At 47.9% G+C, this 25,184-nt stretch overlaps 2 protein-coding genes across 2 annotated transcripts; one reads left to right on the plus strand and one right to left on the minus strand.

The window, feature by feature from the left end:
* Nucleotides 1-19: 19 nt before the first annotated feature.
* Nucleotides 20-2,002, minus strand: LOC131210395 (U4/U6.U5 tri-snRNP-associated protein 2). The gene is made up of 3 exons (XM_058203636.1): nt 1,889-2,002; nt 558-1,800; nt 20-495 (listed from the first exon to the last, which is right to left on the minus strand). The coding sequence occupies exons 1-3, from the start codon at nt 1,920-1,922 to the stop codon at nt 240-242; spliced, it is 1,533 nt and encodes a 510-aa protein (XP_058059619.1). The 5' UTR covers nt 1,923-2,002; the 3' UTR covers nt 20-239.
* Nucleotides 2,003-2,888: 886 nt separating this feature from the next.
* On the plus strand, nt 2,889-25,129 carry LOC131212739 (bridge-like lipid transfer protein family member 3B). Its single transcript, XM_058206724.1, has 16 exons — nt 2,889-3,012; nt 10,440-10,641; nt 10,977-11,851; nt 12,443-12,562; nt 12,669-12,937; nt 13,120-13,140; nt 15,960-16,046; nt 16,128-17,344; nt 17,414-17,552; nt 17,716-17,845; nt 17,913-18,494; nt 18,612-18,726; nt 20,555-20,575; nt 22,234-22,376; nt 22,553-23,014; nt 23,090-25,129. Exons 1-16 carry the CDS (start codon nt 2,969-2,971, stop codon nt 23,262-23,264), a joined length of 4,602 nt encoding a protein of 1,533 aa, XP_058062707.1. The 5' UTR covers nt 2,889-2,968; the 3' UTR covers nt 23,265-25,129.
* The last annotated feature ends 55 nt before the right edge of the window (nt 25,130-25,184 follow it).

Raw genomic sequence — 25,184 nt, forward strand, 5'->3', positions numbered from 1 at the left:
ATGACATAATGATCGCAAACGGACCCTCTGGTGGCATCCGAAATAACGTTTATTCTTTATATTATTAGAAAGCTTTGCCAAAAAATTGATTAAGCCTAGCTAGTGGAAACAAGAGCAGCTTCGTTGGAAAGATGTATTTTGCTAAGTTAGTGAACCTGCACCGGAGGTTCGCCTGCAATTGAAGGACGATTCACCTAACCGGAACGCGGAAATTTGAAACCACCTTTTCGTTCGCGGGTCTATGTTTCGTCCGTTTCCTGTTGCTCGTAGATCTGTATGTACGCTTCGGTGAGCGTGATCATCTGCGGCAGAATGTTGGTGACGTGCAAGTCTTGCATTTCGTACCACTGATTGGTGCTCTTCTGCAGGATGTGACAACGGTACGTGCCGGAGTTTGGTTCGCCGTCGTGCACGATGTTCGCCACCAGGTTGTACTTGGTGTACCGGTGTGCTTTCTTGTTTTCCTCCGTCAAGATGTCCCCGAAATCAACATTTCTGGAAACGGGAAGAACATAAAACTGTTAACACAGTCCTTGGACCATTTCCTCGTAACCTACTTGACGGGAAAGTTGACGATGGTGGGATTCTTCTCGAGGAAAAAGGTGTTCTTCGTGAACCGCTTGATGTACAGGATGACGTACTTCGGGAGGCGCGTGATTTCGAACCGCTTGAGGAAATTTTCCTTATACGTCTTGTACTCCTTTTCCGAGATGGAGTTAAACTTGGCCAGCAGCTGATAGAGGTTCACCTGCGGAATGATGTTTTCGCGCAGCTCGTCAATAAACAGCGGCGTAGCGGGCAGATCGCACGTCAAGTAGAGGAAGGTGGACGTTTCTTCCTTCTCCTGGTACTCGTCCGTCGCTAGCAGAAGCTGCTTCTGCACATCGTCCAGCTCGGTCGGTGGCAGTTTGCGGGTGTAGATTTTCATCTCACCGAGAAAGCTCCGATTGATGACCGACGAGTCGGGCTGCCGGTTACCACGCAGCTGCTTGTGTAGACTGTGCAGAAACCAGGAGAGAAACTCGATCGGATCACCTTGCTTGGTGATCTGGAACTGCTTGCTGCTCCACAGCACGACCGCCTGCAGCATTTCGTGCGGGGAAACGTGCGCCTTAAAGTTGCGCGGATTCCACAGCTTGCGCAGCAGCTCGCCGAAACGCTGGACCAACGTGAATGCCGTGTCACCGGGTGGTCGCTTAATGTTGGCGTAGTTTTTCTCCATCAGGAAAAAGTCCCGGATCGGCTTGACGTGCGACAGCGCTTGCAGGATCACGTTGCAGTAATCGTTCGCCTTGATGTTGTTCAGTCCGACCACGCCCGGGTTGTAGAACGTACCGTCGACCGTGCGCGACTGCTTTACGTCCTCGTTGTCCAGGTGGCGAATGTCGCGCACGGTAAACACCGGATCGAGCACGTACTTGATGTCGTCGAGCGACGAATCGATGATCTCGTAGTTATCCGGCAGACAGTAGAACTTCAGCGTGGACAGGTTCAGGAACACGTGGTGCGACTCGGCTACCGAATGGGTGTACGCGTGGGTGTTGGTTCCCCGGCCCTGAAAGTACTTTCCGCAAACTAGACACGCGTACACGTTGATCCGGGTCAGCGACACCGAGCACAGTTTCTCGAAGTCAAAGTCCAACAGATGCCGGTTGATTGTGTCCAAATAGGGGCACAGTTTCGACTGATCCGTGACGGTCGGTTTACGTTTGACGACATGCTTGTCATCCCCACCTTCCTCCTCCTCTAAGCAGTCCTCCAATTTGGGTTTCTTTTCCGGTGGAGCCGCGTTCCGCTCATCTGTTTGGCGACGGTAAACAAAGGTTTGCTTCGAAGGTTAGTTTAACGTGTGGACCACAAGAAGCGCCGGTTTTGTTCCCATTCGTACCTGGCTTTGCTTTACCTTTGCTCACGGGTGGCATAATGCGTTGCTGGGCGATTAATACAGTTTAATTTCGAGGCTAAAATATAGGAAAAATTAACGTCGTCTACGAAACTCGCTTTCCGCGGAATAGTGGTTGTCACAACAAACCGAACGCCGCACCGAAACGTCAAAAAAGTAAACGATACCCCTCTGGAAACGTCGGATGGTAAACAATCTTTGTAGATTCGGGTGTTTATTGTTCCGAAAAACGTGTTTTTGTCTCTATTAGATGCAAAACTGTTGCTTAAAGATATCCGGCGACGCTCACCTTATTTGTACGATGCACAATGCAGAATACCAGTGGGTAGAAACAATAGCACTTCCCGAAGGGAGACAAGAATGCAATTCACGCACACCAGCAACAAAGGTGCAAACAAAAAACTAGAAGTGTCAAAAATTTTCTCCAAACTCGGGAAAGGACGTGTTTCGGGCAGGCGCTTTTCCTGGGCCCCGACAAAACACCTTGCTCCAAATCCCGGAGTGTCTCGAACCGCGGGGGATATTCCGTTATTACTCCGTTTTAGCCATTCCTTAGTGCGTGCGTGGCCATACATTATCGACGTATAGAATTAGAGCTTGTAGTGATTTCCTCATTCTCCGTTTGCTCCGACGGTCGGTTATCTCAGCAGAGTGTATTCTCGTTGCGTGTAAATAGTACAAAGCCACAAACCAAGGAGCCACAGAGCGATGAATCAGTGCGGTTGCTTCGGTTCATTGTGAAGAAAAGAAACGGAATCGGGCAACAGTTATGTGAAGCCATTGTCTGCCGATCGCGACAGAGGGTTAGGGGTCTGGTGGTGGTCTGACCGGTGCATCGAATGTACTTACGCAGGTGTCCATGTTTTGTGGTGCGCGTACGGCCGACGAGGAACGGTGTGGCCAGAAGTGCGAGTGAAGAGGTTCCCCGCTCGTAGCACCGCGTGAAAGGTCAAGCATTCCGGAACGGACGCGGATCCGGAAGCTGTGCCGAGCCGTGTCCTGTGTACGGGCGTGTGTCCTTGTGTTTGTAAGGATTGGCCCCAGGAGGTGCCAAAGACCGCCACAATGGTGTCCATTATCAAGAACCAACTCCTCAAACATCTGTCCCGGTAAGTGGTTGGCTGTTTTCCTGCCTAGTAAGTTCTTCAAGATCGGATCTCGCAACGAGTTCAGGCTCTCTGCTTGTTTTCAAATTTGTTGAAGGTCACGTTTCGGTTGGACGAATAATTCCCTTTTTATTGCAACTGTGCGTTCCCCAGAAGAGAACACCAAACATTTCAAACAGCTGTTACGCTTGTTTACGAGTATAAGCCTCGTGCCAGACACCAGCGAATGACCGCCGCTGGAAGGTGGGAGGCTAATTAACAGCAGCACACCTCGTTGGGGTGCAAACATGCCGATAAGCGATTCTCCGTGCTCACATGACACGTTGGAAAGTTGCCAACTTTCTGGGCCGCCCCGGACGTCGGGGGCGGCCAGCGAAAAAATGGAACCCACTACGCATTACGTCGCCAAGTGTCGCATTACGACATTTCGATCTTCTCTGGTTCGCTAGAAGCAAAACTGCAAACAACAGCAATACGAAGCGAGAGGGTTCACTTCCCCGGCCTTACGGTATAAGAGCATGCTCCCGTGGCTCTTGTTGGTGGACTCCAGTTGAACCAGTTGACTCTCGGTGCGCCGTTAATTTGTTACTGTCCCATTTTTCATTACTGCTCAACCGACCGACCACCAGCACCCAGGCTCGTGAAGGATATTGCTTCGGTTTACCGTAATGAGTTGCTCCACTGTTGGGCCGAGGATTTTTTTGTGCGCCACGCTGGTTCGCTCTGTTTGCATGTCATTTAAATGTAAATTAATTTGCTAGTGTTACATTCCGTGTCCGTACAATTGTGGGCCCGAATGCTAGTAAGGTGCCGGGTGGTTGGTCCTTTGGTGGACCAAAGCCTACGACACACCGTCCTCCCGTGAAGTTGTTCCTTTGGGTGCTATTTCTGAATGTTTTCAGATTTTTTTGTAGACACTTTCCTATGGTTCTAATGAACAACTATGCGGCAAACGTTGTGGTGACGACGCTCCTTCGACTACTATTGACCCGTTTCGAACTCGTAGAACGAAACGTTCCACGTTCCAGGTTCAAAAAAAGTTCGTGTAAAAATAACACACTTCCTGAGCTATAACTATATTGGACCGCTCGTTCATGGCTACGACGCATAGGGCGGCGACCACTTCCGGTTAGGTCCAACGTCCTTAGGAACGACTCCCGGATTTTCAATCGTTGCTAGCCAGCGTGTTTCTACAAGCGCACTTTTTCTGGGACCTTCCATGGTTCACCTGCACTTCCGGCACCGTATACCATTGGCTTCCCGGATTGTAGTAATCATAATTTATCCTTCTATTTTTTCGTGGGAAACAGACACCCCTACTATCTTATCACACGCTTGCCATGCCTCCCACAGGTTTATGCATTTTATCAGCCCGGTCCGACTTTAAAGTGCGTTGGAGCGATTTTGTAACATATGGTACGGCTTCTGTGCTTTCTCGGAACACGGATGCTCGCACCGCGGCCTCGCGTCATGTCGCGTGCTTCGGGGCAATGTGGCGGAAAAAGTGTATCGCTCGTTCGTGAAAATAAAACACTGAAAACGTGTCCACGTCGCCGGGAAGCGCCAGAAGCGCCACCGGGGTTCATAAACGCTTCATGGTAATGAAATTATTGTTGGACGATCCGATAGAGTGACGTAGAGGATGGTTTGAATTTTCTAAAATGTTCCCTTTTATCCTTGCCACCGTTTCCACGGGCGTTTCCCGTTATTCGATTATAATCCTTACCCGGTGGTCGGTGTGTGCTTTTGATGGATGTTGGTTGATTGCTTCGTAGAGTGATTGTAAATTAATTCACAGCCATTGCTGGTCCGCCGCGTTCGCACGCCCGTTATTTGTAAGCATTCTCGCAAAAAAACATCATGATCCCTGAGGACGCATTTCAAGAGTGGTTCATAAAATAAACATGCACGGAAATAGAGTCCCGGTGCGATCCGTTCTGGTAGCCGACACTTTGATCCCTGTTGCAGCGGCGGAACAACGAACAAAGCGCGTGTTGTTTGTCTCGCTGAAGTGATTTATTTAGTTGCAAGCATTCGGAACGTTGTCTCAACTGAGCGACAAGAAAAGCTGGTTGTGGAGATGATGCTGGTTCCTCTTCGAGGTGCTGCTTTCTAGTTTGTTGGCCACTGACATGTTTCTTTTGTGTGCAGAATGTTTTGAAACTGAACCACAGCAACAATCCGTGTCCATCGGCCACATCGCTGCGTCATTCCTTATGCTCACGACGGGTGTGTTTGTGCGTTCCCGCCGGAGCACCCAGACCGTGATATCAGCGAAACGTGGAAGGGATTAAAGGCGGACCGTTTACCGTCAATGTTTAACCTCAGTCGCGACTCCGGTGACTGTGTGTTTCATCAATGCGAACTTGTGCCGGTGATAAGACCACCGGGAGTCACGACGCATGAAGCTACACGCGGATGCTGATATGCAGTCGATGGCCGAAACTAGCTCAAGGCTGGCTAATGGGTGCGCCCCGATTGGGGTACCCAATCGTTAAATTCTGGTTCGATTTTGTGCCACGAAACGGATAACTCTTTGAACTGTGGAAGCGTTTTCCATTTACTGAATTGCAAAAAATAATAAATCGAACGTTATGTGTAAAAGAAAATGAAATTACAATCCTGTGTCCTGGAAAGCACCCGTCCTGGCGGGATCGGGAAACATTTTTTGGCCGCTGTCCGCCCGCCCGGACGCGCGCGAGCCCTGTAAAGGAGCACTTACAGTTGATAAATGGTTTGGCCAAGTATCCCCAAGTGCAATCAATCTACGCTATCGTCAGATGTTTTTCTAAGAAAGACCCCAACGGGCCGCGAAGGGGTTCTCTCGCTCTTCTCGGCTTCCATCGCGCCCGTATTCAGGCCGGGATGCGTCTTTTCGACGCCAGAAGTGGCGTGTAATTGCAATTCCGTTCGCTAGGAAAAGTTGAGTTGCAGAGTTGCCTCTGCCACTTTTGACTCCTGGGCAGAAACCGAAGTGTGCTTGTGATAAGGTTAATTTTATCGTTTAAACAACCGCATTTTCCAACCCGATTTCGTGCACGCTCTCTTATCTGGTTCATAAAATTTGCTAAACATGTTAGAAAACCTTATCCAAAGGTTAGTTTAAAGTTTCATTTCTATTCCGTATCGATCCTATTAGTTCAAAAGTTTTGCATAAAATGGCCAAAGTAAATGCTTTCTTTTCCCAACATGATAGTGCTCCGTTCTGGGACCAGACACACAGACCCAGAGACAGCCAATCGTCGGACCTATCCGGTCGCGTCCCCTTTCAGCGTGTCCTAGGCGTGCTGTAGTAAAGTGGCGCGCTTTGGTGGCTAGTCTCTCTGCGAAAGCAAACCCTACCTAATGGCCGACGGGTGTAGCGGATGTTGGCGCTGAAAAAACCGTCAACGAGTGGTGTGCTTTTACAGTTTGTGGAGGAAACTAGTGTTTTTCTTCTCTTTGTCGTTCCGCGGACAGCTCGCGAAGCCCCACGGCAGACGGTCAGCGTCGAGTAGGGCAGTGCGGCGTGCGGCAGCACTCATTAAACTCAGCGCGAGAATTGGTCCTTCGGGCACTGAAGTGCTACCTCCACTGCCAATAGAGAGGGCAAAGTGTGCAAGGTCGAGTAAGTGGACGAAGAGTGGGGAAGGCAACAAAAATGTTGCACTGAATGTGGCCAATATGTAGCGTTTAGCTCTAGGGCCATGAGCAGAGCGTTACTGGACTATTTTTGTTACTGTCCACGATGTTGTTTTCGGCGGTAGGGATTTTAATCCATCATGCTGTGGCTAGCTGTTTACTGAATCAATCATGCCACGTGTTTGTGTAGAGCAGGTCTCTGTAGAGGTCTTCAAGGATGGGATGCCTAACGCCTCCCGTCCAAGCAGCTTTCCGTTATATTAGTTCATAATACCAGCAAGAATAGTGCTGTAAAATGCTCATGTCGCTTCAGGTAATGCACAACAGCACTTCCATTTTCTATTTTCCTCCTTGCCTTTACGTCTTAACGATAAGCGCTACAACACTGACCATACTCAAGCCAATGGCCCCCTCCGCAGTAAACCATTTGCTACTACGTAACGATCGTCCGTCGGTGCATTCCGTTGCCGCCGACTGCAACGGCCAGCATATTGCAGTTATCGCAACTTTCTAAATACCATTTACATAGACAAACGTTTACGTTCACTGCATTTGACTGGACAAAGATAACGGTCGCCTGGCACAGGCGTCCGGAAATGGCGTCCTTTTCATGGGTCAATGGCATTCGGGGTTGGCAGCAACAACAGGATCGGTTAACGAGGGTTGCACCTGATGGCGCATAAATGTTTGATTGAAAAGCGCACCTAGGCGGTGGCAAATAAATCCCGGAAAATGGGGCTCGGGATAGCGTCAAAATGGCCATGAATATCCGGGCGATGCCGGCTGTCGTCATCCGGCCGGCGAGATAGGTGTTAAGAGAGCAAACGTTGCGCCCAATCCTATTTGCACATCATAAATATTCCTCCCGACGGACCGCATCTCGCCAACGCTCGACATACTGAATTGTAATTAATGAGTGTTTTATTGCTTTTTGCCGCTTGTTGGGTGCTTCGTTGTTGATTGCTCGAATATCGGAAGAAAAGAAGAAAAACCGGTTCCTCCCGAGAGGAAAATTGACGGAATAGCGTGCCTTTTCGCTGTGAAAGTCAGCAGGAGGCGTTCACGCGAAAAACCCGCTTCCTAATTCTGATCGCAAGACCGATCGTGCCCAGAGAGTTCGGTCCGGAGTCTGCTGAAATGTTGAACCCCGCCGGAAGGGGACCTGCAGGTTAGTCCATCGTAGTTATGATGGTGGCCCAGCGAAATCTACCGTAAGCCAAAGTCTGACTAGCACGTGCGCCGGTGGCCTCGAGCAACCTCTCTCGCCGGTAAATGCGAAAGGTATCCCGAAGCTCCAAACTATCCGCCACTTGACCGTATTCGATCCGAGATGGCTGGAGCTGGCCGGTGGAAAGCGGCAGATTGATCGGTACATCCTCCGGACGTGCCCCAGGCTTAAGCGAACAGCGTAGTAGGTACGCGTCAGGCGCTCATCTCGCAGTACTCGGGCGGAATACATAAATAATGAAATGAAATTTATTTCCCCACCGTTTGCGTGTTGGCTAGCCATCCTCCGTTGCCGGAGCTGTGCGAACGATGAAACATTAACGCGAGTTCCCGCTCGCTATCAGGCTCCAGGATGCGCTCCCGCTAGGTGCGGATTCCATTGGTCTATGGCCCTAGTTTTTGCCGATCTGGACGAAGTTTTGTCGACAGATCCCTTCTTGGTTTTCAAAGTTTTCCCACAACCGCCGACTGGTGTCCTGCTGGTTATTATTTCATTTCACAACCCGCCTGTCTACGAGAAGACAGCATATAAACCTATCCGATCCCACCGACGGAACCTGTGTACCTGGCACGTTAATGGAAGAAATGGAAAGGATTTTACTACAAATTGTGTCGAAGTAACGTTGCGCCATTTTCCCAACCCAATTAGCACACTACTTCCGACGGCGATTACAAACCGAGGACCTGATTGGCAGGTTCGGATCGACAGATATTCCTCCCACGGGGAAAGGACATAGGCAGCGTGTTGATGCTTTTGCGATTCCGACTCCAAAAATTGCTCGTAAAGCTTCGTAAACCAACCCACATTGTTTATGCAGGAAGGAAGGATGTACACTTAGGAGGAAGGTCCGTCCTAAAGCGGACGCACCTGGGCGTTCCGGACTTTGTTACAAATTTATAGGAGTCCCTTCTGCAAGTAACATTAATCATAGGTCATCGACCACAAAGGACGACGGTAGGAAAACTTCATGTGTTAATAGCTAGGGATATTTCCGGTGAAATCTTGCACGTTACCTTCATTTTTTTATTGTTGCAAAATTGAGGTCTACTTTGAACGGGTTAATGAGTGGTACCAAGTAGGTCATCGTGTTGTGACCCTTCCGTCGTGTTCGCGTGAACATTTCTAGCCAATCGATTCCCTGGTTAGGACTCGTTGCAACTGACACGTCCTTGAGGAACTCTTCACGATGCACCGACACTCACCGACACCATGGTGTCCGTGCGGTGCGGAGGTCAATAGTAAGAAAAGGAAGAGACGATACCATTCTGTGAAGTCACGCCGGAACGAAAAAGTCACGCCGGTCGAGGATGGTCACAGGCAAAGGATCAGAGCATAATTGAATTTCTCCTCACCGAATGACGCGCAAGAGGGCGCCGATGCTGGGAGGGCCCCATTTCCTCCACCTTTCGTATGCCGGAAGTTTGCGTGCAATTTTAATACAAAACTTTCCCCAACAGCGACGGGCACCTGATGGTTGTTGGGGACGATAGTACGTTGGTGACATTTTAATTTTTGCCATCAACCATCGATTGGCGTGTGACGGGGTGCGTGGGGGCACAACATTTCCCGGAGGCACCAATCTGGCCCGGAACTGGTATGTATTTTGGAGCTACATTTGATGCGTAGGTTTCTCAGACGAGGATGTCGTCCTCGTCGCGATGGGAGTTACACGGGGCCCTAGGTTGACCAACGGAAAATCGGTTAATGTCTTCGGCCACAAATCTGGCGGGAATTTAATTTGTGCCTTCAAATGATCAGTAAGGCGGCAAATTGCTTCGAACAATTTTTGCCGACGACGACGACGACGCGCTTCCACGAAAGAGGATACCGCCCAAGGGACCGCGCGTCGCGACTCTGAGGCACTTCTGCCATAAACTGCCATGGTAATGATGCATTCCGTTCGGTTAATGAGTTCCAGGGTTAATTTTGTAGATTTCATTTTCGGTCACGGGCGTGATTTATACTTATGAAAAAAGGAAAAATCGGCAACTTTTTAAACCTTTTCATGGCCGCAATGAGCGGTGATTGTTAAATGTTTGGCACAATTCGACAACGGATACCAACAGCAACAGTAAAAATTTGGCACGGACTGTAATCTGGTGATTAGCGCGCCACAGGACACAATCGCCGGCGGGTTGAAGATGGTTAGGACCGTCGATAAGGAGCGGTAAAGACCCCGATATCATGTGCGTCCACGTTCGCAGAATTGGCCTTCCATTGGCCTTCCTCCACACAATCTTCGTTGGGTTGGGTAACAACGTCCTCGGATCCATTTCCATGTCGTATGTAGTGCCGGCGGGGCTCCCAAAGGCACATTTCGCTCCAACGGCAGCACGAAACAGAGAACCATTTTACTTGATTTCATCTTCTTCTCTTTGTTTTGTCACTTTCGGGATCGGGCATTTCCGTCTCCGGTGTCGGTGGGTGTAACGTTTCGTTTGCTTCCATTTCCCAAAACGACTCGGTAGCAGTGGCCGAACTTTGATCGATGAAACATCAGAGCTGTCCCCTCTCTCTGTATCTCTGGTTTCCGCATTTTGAATTTCGTAAAACCTTTTTCTTCCCCCCATGGCTCGCACAGTTACACGAAGAACTTATCGCCCGATAAGGTAAATTTGAGCGCATTCCGTGGCGAAGGTGAGCTGTCCAACCTGCAGCTGGATGAGAACGTGCTGACGGAGCTGCTGGAGCTGCCTTCATGGCTTCGGCTGACGTCGGCCTGGTGTAACCATGTGTCGTTTCGGATATCCTGGACCAAGCTGAAAAGCACACCCATCACGTTGGTAAGTAGTCGCCGGTAGTGAGTGATAGGGCATCGGTTTCATAATAAGCCGATAGCGATAAGCGCAATCTGGATTGCTTCATTTGTTATGTCAGTAGATTACGGTCCTATTACTCACGCAGCGCAGTTGTTGAAAAATTTGGTAAATTCGTCTCTATTAATTAACTTAGTGGATGGCAGAACTTTGAAGCGTACTGTTATTTACTTGCTTACTTTTAATTTTATTACATAAAATTAATGGGATACGTTGCTTAGTGCAGTAAAATACCACAAGTCTTTCGCCTCATGATGCCACGTTTTGTATGGCAATGATGACACCCTGCCTTATCTTTCCAGACGCTGGACGAGGTTAACATTACGATCGAAACCTGCGAAATAGCGCGTAGCGGAACTCCGACGGCGGGGGGACTGTCGAGTCTGGCGGTACCGCAAGGAAAGTACAGCTACATACAGAAGGTGATCGACGGGATCACCATCGTGGTGAACACGGTGAATGTGAACCTCAAGAGTCCGGCCTTTACCGCTTCGGTGCAGATGTCCCGCATCCGCGTCGAGTCCCGGACGCCCAAGTGGTTGCCGGGCGATTTGCGTGTCACAAGACTGAAAGACCCGGTCCGCGGTATGACCCTTATCTTCAAGGAGCTTTCGTGGCAAACGGTGCGCATCGAGGCCAGCAGTACCCAGGACGTGAGCCTGACGCCGCTCCGGTTGATCACGAACCAGGCCCGCTGCCGGATAACGATCAAGAAGCGATTGTCCGACTGCAGTATCGTGGCCAGCCGGCTGGTGCTCATTCTCGACGATCTCCTGTGGGTGCTGACGGACTCGCAGCTCAAGGCGGCACTCCACTTCGTGGACTCACTGACGGGGCTCGTGAAGGCGTCAACCAACGTGGTGCAGCGCGTGAAGGCGCAACGGAAGCTCGAAACACTGCCCGAGTACCAGGCCCAGCTGGACCAGTCGAAGAAAGCGCCCGACACTCAGCTCCTGTCGGCTGCTCAGCGCTACTTCAATGCGTACGATGTGCGCGAAACGTCATACCACTTCTTCAGCGAGCGCATCGATCTGCATCTCTGCGACGACGCCGGCATTGGGCGCTCCAGTCATCCGAATCTGAGTGACGGTGGAGCGCTGCAGATTTCGGTGCAAGGCTTCCAGGTCGATTACTATCCGTATCACTTGGCGAAAGCGGATCGATCACACTGGCCCAAGTGAGTAGTTGCGGGAAAGGAGATGCCTGTGTAGTGTCCGCCAAAGTTGGTCCTCGTTGTTCTCTGGCCGAATACGTAACGCAACGAATAAGTCCCTAATTTAATTTATCAACATCCATTCACTTCGTGCGCCAGTTTGGTCGGTTGTTCGTTGCACCAGTAAAGCAGCTGGGAACCATTGGGGCTGCCCCAGCTTTCACAGTTCGGTTCATGCCAGGATTAACGAGATGCATTTTTCGGATTCATTTGATTGTTATACATACATTTCACCTCATTAGTTTGTTTTATTGTTTAAGATAAACAGTTAGTACTTTGAATGTTTACCTCACAACTAACCAACCCGTAACCACAACGGAGCCATGCTTCAAAATTCTGGTCATTCACGCTAACAGGCATGTGTTACGTACGGAGGGAGAATTTTGTTGTTGCAAGTACTCTATGTCAGTTTGTCGTTTCGTTACACAAACATTGACCATTCTGGCAAAATAGTTTTCATAGTGACAACACTTTCCACGCACTCCACTAACGAGCCAAGCTTTCGGTGCCTCACCGCGTTACTTGTCCTCTCCTCTTTTGCGTCTTCTCTGACAGATACCGTGAAGCGAACATTCCGCCTGCGCTCTGGTTAGAACAGTCCTTAAATGCCTTCCGGGAAGCCATTCTAAACCTAAGTCAACCGAATCGACCACCACAGCATGCATCACTAGAAAGGTAGTTGAAGTATCCGCGTATCGCGCGCATCCTGCGTGGTCCTGTCCCTCGCTCCCGTTTACGCTGCCTGTAACATGCTCTGTTGGATCGCCCGGTTTCGTTTCAGGACCACAAACTTCGGCCAGCAGCAGCAACAACAACCACCGGGGTCGCCATTGTTAGGACAGCAGCAACAACACCAGCAGCGAGCCTCCGTGTCGTCGATGCCTGGCACACCGAGCGGTACTTCATCCGGTGCTGTGTCACCGAAAAAACACGTCCTCGACAATCTAGCGAAGCTTATGTGTGCCTGCGTGGTGATGAAGATCGACGAGTTTACGCTATACCGTGTGACAACCTCCGGCCATAAGCAAGCGCCAAAGGAGCTGATCGCTGGTGAGTGTCCCCGCACTTATTTTTATTCTTCTGTCATCAATGGTGCGTGCAGAACACGCCCGGACTTTCTGAGTGATGGTTCGATGGTGGGCGTGCAATTCGCTTCAACTAACGCTACTTCTCTTCCTGCGTGTAACAATTTTCGTTTCACTGCTGCTTTCTTCCGTAACCAAACCAAAAAGCTCAAAACAAGCGGAAAAAAGGTATCACTAGCATGCGTTTTGGTAATGGCCGTGTTTGGCAACATTCCTTGCTCGTTTGTTATTTCACGTTTTGTTGTCCGTTGCGTTTTCTCCTTTCGATGCTCTTTTCCCAAACGTTTGACCATCACACGTCGGCAAATGCCAGGAATTCGTTACGATATTGAACAAAAATGTTGCAAAATTTTAGTATCATCCCCATCGTGCCGAGTTTCACATTTTATTTTGCGTTCTATTTAATGTGCATTCTTCGTGCAGAGCGTGGACATCACAGAAATAGCGGGACATTTTGTAGCATTTGTTTCTAAGTGTTTAAAGTGACGTGCCATGTACAGGTCATGCGTAGCCTAGTGCCGTAGCTAATTGTTACACGTAAATGTATATAACATTCTATTAAGCTTCTCAGTTCTAGTTTTATATATTGTTGACGAGAGGCCGGATATATATAAAAAATGGCCAGGATATTTAAGCAAAATTCCAGCTGACCTGCCAAGCTAAAAAGTATTCGTAATGGCATTTTAGTCTGAGTGGTGCACAATTCCGTCGTTCTCGTTTTCCATCGACTCTTCATAGACGGAATCGCTGTAGTCGCTCGATTCGTCCACATTTTGTCCATCGTTCGCCATGTGCTGAATGAAGCGTACCGTGAAAAAGTACACAAACTCGGCCACACTGAGAATGCTTGCTCCGGTGAACAACCCCAGGATACCGCCAAACGAGACCACCACATCGATGGCTTCACGCACAATCTGTCGTCGGTAGCGCTGCGTCGGAAGGTTCATAAGCTTGATCAGCACCGTGCGTTCGTCCTGATCGCTGTCGTACATCTCCTTACCAACGACGCGAATGTCGTGTTCGGTACAGGACGGATAGCAGCGACAAACCAGACCGTGTGTGCGCCACGGCTGCAAAACCGCTGTCGGCGGCATTACTAGATTGTATCCATCCAAACATTTGAGGCCTTCGTAGTTACAGGCAAGGGTACTATTATCATGAGCTTGGTTGCAATGGTTAAAATTAAGAAGGGCAATGGAGTTATTCACGTTCGTTAAACTTTTGGAATCAACTCACGATCGATTAGCATATGATGATGGCAACAGTTGCACGCTCGCAGTTGCTCCGCCTTAAGACACTCCGTGATGCACACGCTGTAGCTGTACTTCCGGTAGGTAGTATCTGTGCGTTCGTCCGGAAACCGGCAGCGCCGAATGGCGAGATCGACCGTGTGAACCTCTGGATCGTTTGCAATATTCTGCAGAGTTATGGACAACTTGCTAGTGGTTCCGGGGCCAATCACGAGAAACTGTAGCCTCTGCAGCAGTATTTGCGGGATGTCCTCCTCGTTCATTATGTGCACCTGGGGGGAAAGTGGACATTTTTTGCGCCATTTATTGGGCGCTTGAAAGGAACCGCAGCCACTCACCGAGGACGCCAGATTGAACTTTAGCAACAACTCTCCTTTCGGAGCGTCTTTGCTCACCTCCATTGGAAACCAATGGTTACCGTGCCTGCGAAGTAAATGTAAATCGTTTTTGTGGCGAGCTTGCCAGTTTGTGGCCAGTCTTACTTTTTCACCGTTTGAACGGAATTGAGCAAAAAGCATGATCCGAGCGTCGTTTGAATGGGATGAAAGTAACGGCAGCACTCAAACGGTACGCCATTCCAGCGACATTCCCCGAACAGTTCGCTACAGTTGGCCCGCACTATGGCGGCAAAGCGCTGATAACCATCCGCCGGACACCGGACACATTCGTCGTCACCGCATTCGTTGTACATCTCGCACAGCGCGCTGAACACACCGTAATTGTACAGATTGTGGTATACGACGCGGAGCATAAAATCTTCCACATCGTAATTGTACTCCATGTCCTTGTGTAGCGCGGCAAGCAGCTCCTGCAACCGTGGGTACGTGGTCTTCACGTGGCCCAGCTCGCAGATTCCCACCGACGGGAAGGCACTGTTTTCGTTGCGAATGTCTACGCTTTCCACCGCAATACTGACGGTCGTGTTCCGGAAAAGCTCCACGTACTTGCGGATCAGTAGCACGGCCCAGATCCAGGCTGTCAGCGTGCAGAACGCCCAAAACACTCGCTCCGTCCAGTGATACCGACGGTTCGTAATGTACGCGACACCACCCAAAGAAGATTGGCCACAGTACTCGACCAAAAGGCGAGACAACGCTCCGAACAATCGCTCCAACGGAGTGGCCAGCATCGTGGGCAATAGCTTTGGCAGCGTGTTTATCGAAGTCCTGTATGCAACAAATGGTGCACTCGTAATGGTACGGCCAGAAAATGCGGATTTCCACAAACCATTATCACATTGCCACTGATTCCACGTTCGAGTTGGGTGCAAATGTTGCGACCTCGGGGCCACGTCAATAGGGCACGGCTTTAGATAAGCATCTCACAACCGGCGTGTTCCTATTATTAGGGCCATTTTAACACGAATCGAACATTTACCCTTCGTCACTTTGGCACTGTTGCCAGGACTACAACAATCATTAAATGCCATCGGTGATGTCCGATTTTGATGCAAATAACATAAATTACGACTGCGAAGCAGGATCCAAAAACAAAAGGAGACAGTCAACATTCGCATCACTTGCTATCGTAGTTTTCTTTTTCGTTTTGTTTGCATAATGTTGTTGGACATCGTTTCTCTTTTAAATGATTATTTAGTGAATTCGTTTTAAATTTGATACATGTGCTTTAGCCAACCGTTTGTTTTGTCTACAGATAATAAATTATCAATTTAAAACATTTGTTATGTATTGAAAAATTATGGATAAATATTTAAAAAAGGTTGAAATTTATTTGCAGCCGATCGAGATAGGGTGCCTCCGGAGATGGCGTCATTGCATGCCGAGTTTACGTACTTTTACTACCCAGGTGATTTCGTGTTTCCATGTGAGTTTTTCATTTCGTGCTTGATGTCACTTTGTGCCGGTCAAAGTGAGCCTTGTGTGTGACGCGTTTGTTCCGTTTCAGTGCCACCGTCGAAAGCGTTCGTTCACATCAATCCTATACAAGTGCACTTTCACCTGGACAGCTTTCTGTGGCTGAGCTCGTTCGTGTTGAACCTGCACGAAAGCTTGCTTCGAACGAAAAACGTAACGAGCGGTCTGAATTCTCCCTCCACTCCTTCCTCACCCGGCACCGAGCAGCAACCCAACATTATGTACATGGACGTAAAGGTGGAGTGCATTATGCCACGAGTGATCTTTGAAGCTTCGCAGAGCGCTCCGATGCAGCGCGATCGTCCGAAAGCGATGCATGTCCAGGTATCGCGCTTTGCACTGACCAATATCCGCGAAACAGGGGCATCGCGGGCCGATCTCGCCCAAGCCATTTCGTCCTTGCAGGAAGGAAGTCTCGTGTTTGGTTCAGGCTTTCCCTCGAAACCAGGCGATCTGTGTATCGTTACCGATCGGATACTGGCGCACATCGCGGCAACGGATATGGGAGGAGGCGCTGCAGCTACTGCTGGCAGTGGGCTTCCCAATGGTGGTGAAATTATGTCCGCGTTTAGCAATCTAACGCGCTACGCAACATGGCGTGAACCGCGCGACGTTTGGTGCCTAAAGCTGGATCCGGTTTGGGTGGAGTTCTACGGTGCCCGATCGATCGGACCGAATCGGGCGATCCCGTTTGTCGATGCCGTTCCGGTGACAATCTGGCTACACGGTGGTGCGGATGAGCTAACCGGGGAATTTGGCTGTGATCTTCCGACGATGACCGGTGGTGACCGAAGTGAAGCCAGCAACCGCATCCACAGCAATAACAATGTACATTCTAACAAATCGAGTGATAGTAGTCTCATTCTGTCCGTTAGCAGTTTAAAGCAATCGCTAGACTTAGAAACGACACCGCTCAGTGGAAGAGACTCGTTCCGCTGGAGCGGCATTGTTGAGAGCACAGAAGAGAAGGAGAAAGTGAAACGGCACTCCGTGGTGTCTGGCCCGCCACAGAGCAATGCCAATCGCAGCTACCAACAGCAAGCCACCGCACCCGTTCATTCCGCCGACGTCGACGATAGTGACGCCGATGGCAACAAGACCGCCGATCTACACGTCATTGCCCACGTTTCCAATCTAGTTAGCGTTCAAATTGACCACTACCAGTATCTGTTCCTGTTGCGACTAGCCGAGGAGCTGACGGAGTTGGCCACGTTTCTATCGCTCGATTCGCAGCGCATTCTTCAGGCGGTAAGTGCACCGTTCGGTCCAGAACCTGTTCAGCAAAACATTCACTTTTCGACATCCAAATGGTTTTAGGCTAATAAGGAAAAATCCATCATCGTCGGATGTGTGATACCGCAAGTGGAAGTATCTCTCGTGATGCCTTCGCAAACACCGGGCAAAGAATCGAGTGGTGGCGACGGCGAAAGCGTACTACCAGACTCGGCCAGTTTAGGTAATATTTCCCATCACACGCCCTGATTAATCAAATACGGTAGAGCGAACTGCTAAGAAAAAATAAGAAACGCCACACGTCTGATTACTAACGATTGGCTTTTGTCGTTACCTTCCACTACTAATTAATCTCAATCGTGAATAATACTCCTTTTTCCGTGAAGGTTCCGGGTGGCCAAATTCCATGGACCAAACAAGAAATTCTAACATTTTTAGCAGCACCGAATGTCCCTCCCCACTGGCAACAGAACCACCGGTGGAAGTGCATCACCATTCCAATCCCAACACCCACGGGTAGGCACACGACAGGAGTGACGACCTTTCACACAGCACATCACAGACCGTACATTTCTTTTTCTAGCCACAATGTCCAGATACAGAGCGTCCCTACGACTTCTTCGACGTCGGGTGTCGCCTCGGTCGAAACACCGTCATCCTCGTCTGCCATCGTGTCCGTTCAGCGGCCACCACCGATTGGCACAACAAATGTGTCTACTTTCCCGGCACAACATGCCCCGTTACAAGCGCAGCCAAAAACACGCCATCCCACCACCACCACCGACACATCTTCCTTCTCGAAGGACCTTAACTCGGGTTTGAGTTCCATGAAGAAAGGGTTTTCGCACTTTATGACTTCGATCGATTCGGCACTGAAAACCAACACGTCCGACGACGTGAGCGATACGCTGTCGGTGCAATCGGACCTCAGTTCCGACTCGGAGCTTCAGCGCGTCCTAGAGGACACGGAAAAGACTACCGACTGTATGGATGCCATGTTCAAGCTGTACCCATTCGGGCAGGAAAGCTCCAACAAAATGGCGCCGATCGAGGTGGCCAGCGAGGTATGCGAGGATCCATTCCTCACGAACATGTCGTCACCGTCGGAACCGTCCGAAAGCAGCAGCTTGAAGCGTCGCGATCTGGTGTCGATGGTTACGTTCAGGTTTGTAGAGTCACTGCGAGAACGACACTTTTGCGTTGATTGTTAATTTGTTGCTTTCCTTTCACTTTGCCTACGCTTGCCCTGTGGCTTTGCTGGCATCCTTCAAACCGATAACAGATTAACGACGGTGGAAGTGATCCGTCAGAATGTGGAAAGTTGCTCCTCGCTACGCTTACAGGTGTCCGCCATCAGTTGCGATGAGTGTGGCGCCATTCCGTGGGACGAATTTCAGGTATGTGAGTTGATAGAGCCGAAACCTTGGATCCAGAACAGCTACCACCAACACACCACACACCACCTTCTTTACTTCTATCTGTTTCTCTTTTTCTCTTACGTCGTTTCTAATCTGGTTGTTTTCTACTGATTCTAATTTCAAAACGGAATAACGAAGAAGTGATGGAATACTATTCCCCAGTTGGTCTTTATTTGATTGTTTTGCCACTGTTGAATCCTGTTTTTTTACTCGTTAATTTGATCTATGATATTCGTAATTAATAGTTTTTTTTTTGGTGTCTATTCTAACAATTTAATCTCGTGTGTTCAGTATTTTGTAAGAGAGTTTCCTGCATAATACTCGTCAGCACGCGAGATTCGTTGGGCAGTGTTATTACCCGTTAAAAGAAATTTTATCCATCCTCTTAACGACATTTAACTCTTTCTCGAGCGATTCCACTGGAAGCCCTTGTAAATATGCCTTAATGAATACAGTGCACTCGTACTGTGGCGTCTAGCTTGTAACCTTCGTGTGGCGCGATGGAAATAATGCACAAAGTTGCGACAGAGCTTCGCGATTTTGTGAAACGCTAAATGGAGTTTTGTATCTTTGGGTTTCTTTAGTTTCTTATCTTTTTATTTTCCCTTTTAACATATTTCTCTATATCCGTATCGCGTATGAAAATATATTCAATTAGGCATGATTTGTTCCATTCTAATTCTTTTCGTCATTCACGGTTTCGTAGCAAATAATACTTTGAAGCACTTTTGTTATTTGGAGCAAAGCCAAAGAAAGCTTTAATCTGTTTTCGTTCCGAATAATCAGTACCGTACAGTTTTAATTACCATGGTCCATTCAAATCATCTTTTAAAATCGCGTCGATTGTGTCTCGCATTAATAGCGTGGTTCATCACATATAATGAAATTGCCATATTTTAATCTACATACTATTCAATATATAACATATAAAATTATTATCTACTCAAGTGTTAATGTTGTTGGAACTCTTTCTTTTCTTTTTTTCTTCTTTTGCATGCTTTCTCTAATCCATCCCTCGTTACGCAAACGACAAATACTGCGAATGGTCCGAATCGACCCACAAAATCCACATTTCCACAAAAACGCACATAAAAACCACCACAAAACATTCGCATATCCATCACAACAATTCATCCGCCTGTTTTCGGTCGACACTTTCGACCACGTTGTGTCACATCCGAAACAACACCGAACAACGACTGCCCTGTGTTTCGCTGTTTCGTCTATGTCTGTGTGTTTAATGTTTGTGATAAAAAAAAAACAAAACAAAAAAACACATTTATCAAACCCGTTGACCCGACCTTTTTGCACATCACAATGGTGGTGGGAACTTTGTTCCAAACATGCCTCTTCAATCGCTGCCCAATGCGATGGGGTGGTCAATACGTGAACACGATCTCGTTGGAAATCGGAATTGCTGGACTTCAATCATCCCTTACTCTTTGCTGCAAACTCTTCACGTGGCGTGGCAATGTGAATGAACTGTGTTTGTGTAATTTTTTATAATCATTTGTTTACCTATTTTCGTGTTTTCCAATGTTTTTCTTTATGTGGTGCCGATCAACCCCTTTGCGGACAAATCTCATTTCGCTGTGGGCTCGCCATCTCCCCCATGCGTGATAATTGTGCGTTATGTTGTGTGTTCTGTGTATGTGTGTGTGGTGCATTGCGTTTACATGTTGTTTTTGTGAAACACACAAACTATTTACATTGAACTATGATGTAACATATGAAAACCGTAATCGCTCCACCGCGGCTGACTGTTTGCTATCTATTGGTGTAATGTTCGTTCGAATACGTCCTCAAGGGTGGCCATCGTAAAAGCAAGGTATCTATATACACAAGTATCTTATTCGTTTATTTTTTCCGTTGCCAGCAACAATTGTTTCAGTTCCAAACATTGTCAAAGTTGTCTTGTATTCCTTTTGTTTCGTTTTAATCGATTAGTTTTTTATTTTATTTTTGCTTTTGAAAACCTCAAGCTCAAGCTTGTGACCAACATTGTAAATGTTGTTACGTAAAGGGTAAAGTGATGGAAAGAGAGATCTGTAAAAATAAAATTCCAAACACCCTGATGCATTACGCTGTACCCTCACGCACCAGACCAATAAGGAGAAGAGAGTCCCATCGGTACCTAGTGGCAATCGATAGTGTTCTAGTTCTTAGACAAGTCGCCATGCTCAAGCCCCGTAAGCCCCCGTATTGTTTATGTGATTTTTTTGCGTGTGTTGCAGTTGTTCGAACGATTCCTTCAACACGATTGCACTGACTGATCTTGGCTCACCTCTGTGGAACCTAGCGCGTTGATGCAACCCCCGGTAGCCCCAATATGTTTCCACATGTTCCATTCGGTTTTACACAGAACAACATAGTTACAAGTACACCTATTGCTTGAAATAACTTTTGCAAATCCCTGGTGCCTTACGCTACTGTACACTGCTTTTCCTTGCGTTGGCTTTTGCTTGCCTACAAAAGCTGAACGACACCAGCTTACAAGTTCTTCTGCGATGTGAGAATGGGACCAATTTTCCACGTACAAGCCAGCGATCACAGTTCACCGTGAATCAGCTAAAACAGATCACACGATCTGTCAGAAAATGGTTTCATTCAAAACCGTAATTTAGCAGTGTCGTGAAACGGATCACATTCCCTTGTACATAACAAAACTCTTGCGCTCGCTGCAAGCGACGAAGTCCAGCTGACGATATCGTTGCCAGCTGTTAACTCGTTAGATCAATGCGCATATCAAACCAGTAACGATTGCATGTTTACGTATTTCCATGAAACTATTAAAAATTTACTCAAACTATCATCGCCAATTGGCTTTATCCAGTCACTGATTGTCTATTCTGTGTATCGTGCACCAATCAATACCGTATGCGAGCGTACCAACGTGAGCAGAACCTGTAATAGAATAGAAGTTTACTACTTTTACTCTTCTCCTTTTTCACGCTGTCTCTTTTACGATTTTTTCATTCAAACTGTCTCTCTTTCACTTCACTTTAAATCTGCTTTTTCTCCATTATTTTGCCTTACATTATTGGCATATTTCTTATGTCTCAGGCTTGTTTAAAGTTAGATTAGATTCAAAAACAACATTTTTCCACTTTTCTTCTGTCGATGCTCGATCGAAACGAATCTTTTTTTCCCGTTTCATTTCATTCTTCCGTTGTGCACACACTAACGTTCACGTTCGTGTTTTTTGAACTCTTTAGGCTACAGTTGGTTTAATCAAATGGTAATGATTTGGTTTCTATTTTCTTTTTCTTTCCGTCTCATCTTTGGCCACCCGCGCCTCACTGCTCCGGCGTGTACCACGCTGTGAAAATGATTCCCCCCCATAAATCGGCATATCCGCACGAACGCATTCATGGTTACATTCGCGGGTTTTCGTAACATTGATTCGGCAATTGTTTTTTCTCTGACGTGACGCGACGCGATCATGGCTGCCACTGCAAACAATTCAATCATCAATCAAACCCATAGACCAAGTTCGGAACTAGATGTAGAGCATGGAACATTGCACCGCATAATCCGGAAGCACCGCCTTGTGTTGCGATTAGATTAGAGGAAGAGCTCACGCTGCCGGCCGACTCCTGCAAAATTACGGACAAGAAGACGATTCTTAGGTAACGTATCCACATGGCACAGTCAGGGCCAATCAACTAAATCCATGGCAGGGTTTACGGGTTTGAACGCCGTACCGGATATGGGTTTGTTCTAATTTCTTGCGCTTTTCCTCTCTCTCTCGCTCTCTCTCCACGTTATTGGGTAACCTGCGGTCCATTTGGTGGCTGTGGTGCAGTTGGTTCAAGCGAAAACTCAACGTGGAGGTGAAGGACATCGACATACAGCTTTCGATGAGCACCGTCGTCGGTTTGGGTGATCTGGCCGAGGATGAAGTCATACCAGTTCCGATACCGATGGAGGTAACGGTGGAGAACGTGAAGATTAATCTGCTCGAAGATCGACCCCCAGTTAACATTACTTCACCCGGCACCGTTCCGATGAACCTTGCCATTGGCCGAGTGCTGCTAACGCGAGACGAAGCGGGTGTATTTTACGTGCAGCCCACCTTCGGTGGCAAGGACTGTGGCGATGATGGAGACGGTGTCAAACGGAAGCTAACCCGCTCGGACACCGAAGTGCGGAGGGAGCGCGATCGTGAGGTCAAATCCCTACACCTGGTGCTGCAGCAACTGAAGCAGGATATCGATAACCTTAAGAGACAACTGACTGACAACGAGAGAACAACGGAAACCAATAGGTGAGAGATACGGACACACAGGGTTGGCGTTGGTTTGGATCATTCTAATGGTGGCTGGGCTCTCGTTGAACGCAGAATAAAGGCACGACAGGAGAACGAAGTGCTCAAGGCGTACCTGAAGGAAGCGCAGGACGACATCAATACGCTGCTGGACGAAAAGCAAACGCTGATGGCAACCGTTAAATCGCTGCAGGATCAGTTGACCATGCTCGGCGATCAGCAGCTGGCGCAACAGGATGGCAAAAGATAGCACAATTGCATGGACTGTATACAGTGCTGCGGTGAAAACCCATTCTAGGCAGTGAACGCTGCCGTTGAACGCTGGGTGTTTTGCGCTAAGCGAGGGCGTGCCACACTCTCGTCGGTGCGGGAAGGTTGGTGATGATCGAGAATCCACCGAACGGCAGCAAATGTTCCATGTTTCAGGCAGGAAGAGTTTGTCTAGCGTTTTGGGGGAGGACCTGTGAGCTGTGCCCACCATACTTGACCCCACCATTGTAGCATGTATGAGTAAACAGTCATCGAAGAGGAGAAAGGGAGAAAGGGAGAAAGGGAGAAAGGGAGAAAGGGAGAAAGGGAGAAAGGGAGAAACATTACGGAAGAATTGTCCACAGTCACTGTGTCCACGGTCCATATGCAGCTCTGGTTTATGTGTCTGCGTGTGGGGTTGTGCGCGTCTATTTTCTGCGTTTTTGTTTCAAGCCCTGCACCGGCCCCGGCAGCAGCAGTAGGACATCAGAATCAATTTCGCTTCGGATTTGGTTGCTGCAAAATACTGAATTTAATCATAACTCGTAAAAAGGGCAGTCACTAAGGTCGGTGTAATCCGTGTGCTCGAGCAATATGAAGGGTGTCTAATACGGGAAAGAGAACTCGGAATCGCAATAGCCACAATGTTTGGTTGGTCAACGGACGGGGAAACGTTTGTAAAATGTTGTGTTAAGGCGCGCTTAAAAACCATTCCTTCCACCAAGAAACCAAACGTTCTTTTAGCAATAGCGTAGCGTAATACAAGTCATTCAATCGATGCGTGTGTGATATTAAATCTATCTATTTCTGGAGCCTCTAGGCCAGGAAAGTGAACCGGCAATGCTTATCACTAAAGCTGAAGAATACGACAAGGGGACTTAGATAAAAGATGATAAACCAGAACTCAACCTATCAGAACTGTTGTAGGAAAGGAATCACGGTGAAACGAAAACAAGAACAGAAGAAAATAAGTCCCAAAATGGCGACCAATTGTTGGAATCTATTGTTTTGTTTTTGTTTTCTAACACTTTCTTTCTCTCTCTCTTTCTTTCTCTCTCTCTATTCTTCACGTGATAAAAGAAAAGCCTCCTCTAGCTAGTTTGTTGTGTAGTATGATACAATGCCGCGTGACGGCGCAGTCACGATTCCAAATCGTGGTCCGCAGATTGCATTATACAAAGCAATCTGCAAGAAGCCCTAGAATAGGAACGAACCAAATATATTATACACCAGTGGGTGGGCAATGTTGGGAGGTATGTTCCTTAATCCTTAGACTTTGGCGGGTGCATATTCCGCATTGGATGCAGTTGGTTAATGTGTACTAATACCTGATACCGTGTAACCGTGTTTTCATCGTAACCGTTTGTTTTAGATGGGTTTTTTAAAATCGGCCAGAAAAGCTCGTGACAGTAGGTACATTTAACGTAAAATATCATAGCAAAGAAACAGGAAATGGAAAAAGCAAAGATCACACGGGATTACCGGCCTTTTGTTTGGAGACCTTCATCGATGCATGGCGGATCGTGCATCAAGCATGCAATTGTTAGTAGCAAACTTAATCACTCACCCGGTTAGATAGATGTATGTAATGAGAAAAAATGAAACAACCAAAAGGAACACGAAAAGAATTGCTCGCACCACTTTGTTTAACTTTGCCATGAATCCACAGGTAACATTGCAACATGTTGTCCACCCCACTACCCACAGTAAACCACGCAACCCACAGATAGTTGAATCGAGAACCGAGAACCGAATTCCATGAACGCCATCGGGCGAAAAGGTGGAGCAGTGTAAAGCAAATATATTTACCAAATATATATACGGATTACCAGTTACCTTACTATTCGACGAAAGAATTAAATAAAAGACGATAAAATGGCAAATACGCACAGTTGGTGTCGGTTGGTCTGTGTACTACTTT

The sequence above is a fragment of the Anopheles bellator genome, chromosome 2, assembly GCF_943735745.2.
Source record: "Anopheles bellator chromosome 2, idAnoBellAS_SP24_06.2, whole genome shotgun sequence".
In the NCBI taxonomy this organism is placed as follows: Eukaryota; Metazoa; Arthropoda; class Insecta; order Diptera; family Culicidae; genus Anopheles; species Anopheles bellator.

Coding starts and splice junctions, on each gene's coding strand:
- LOC131210395 (XM_058203636.1), bottom strand. CDS start 1,922: ATGCCACCCGTGAGCAAAGGTAAAGCAAAGCCAG. Junction 1,801..1,888: donor CAAAGGTAAAGCAAAGCCAG/GTACGAATGGGA, acceptor GTCGCCAAACAG/ATGAGCGGAACGCGGCTCCA. Junction 496..557: donor ATCGTCAACTTTCCCGTCAA/GTAGGTTACGAG, acceptor TCCCGTTTCCAG/AAATGTTGATTTCGGGGACA.
- LOC131212739 (XM_058206724.1), top strand. CDS start 2,969: ATGGTGTCCATTATCAAGAACCAACTCCTCAAACATCTGTCCCG. Junction 16,047..16,127: donor AGGTGATTTCGTGTTTCCAT/GTGAGTTTTTCA, acceptor GTTCCGTTTCAG/TGCCACCGTCGAAAGCGTTC. Junction 17,846..17,912: donor TCCAATCCCAACACCCACGG/GTAGGCACACGA, acceptor TTCTTTTTCTAG/CCACAATGTCCAGATACAGA.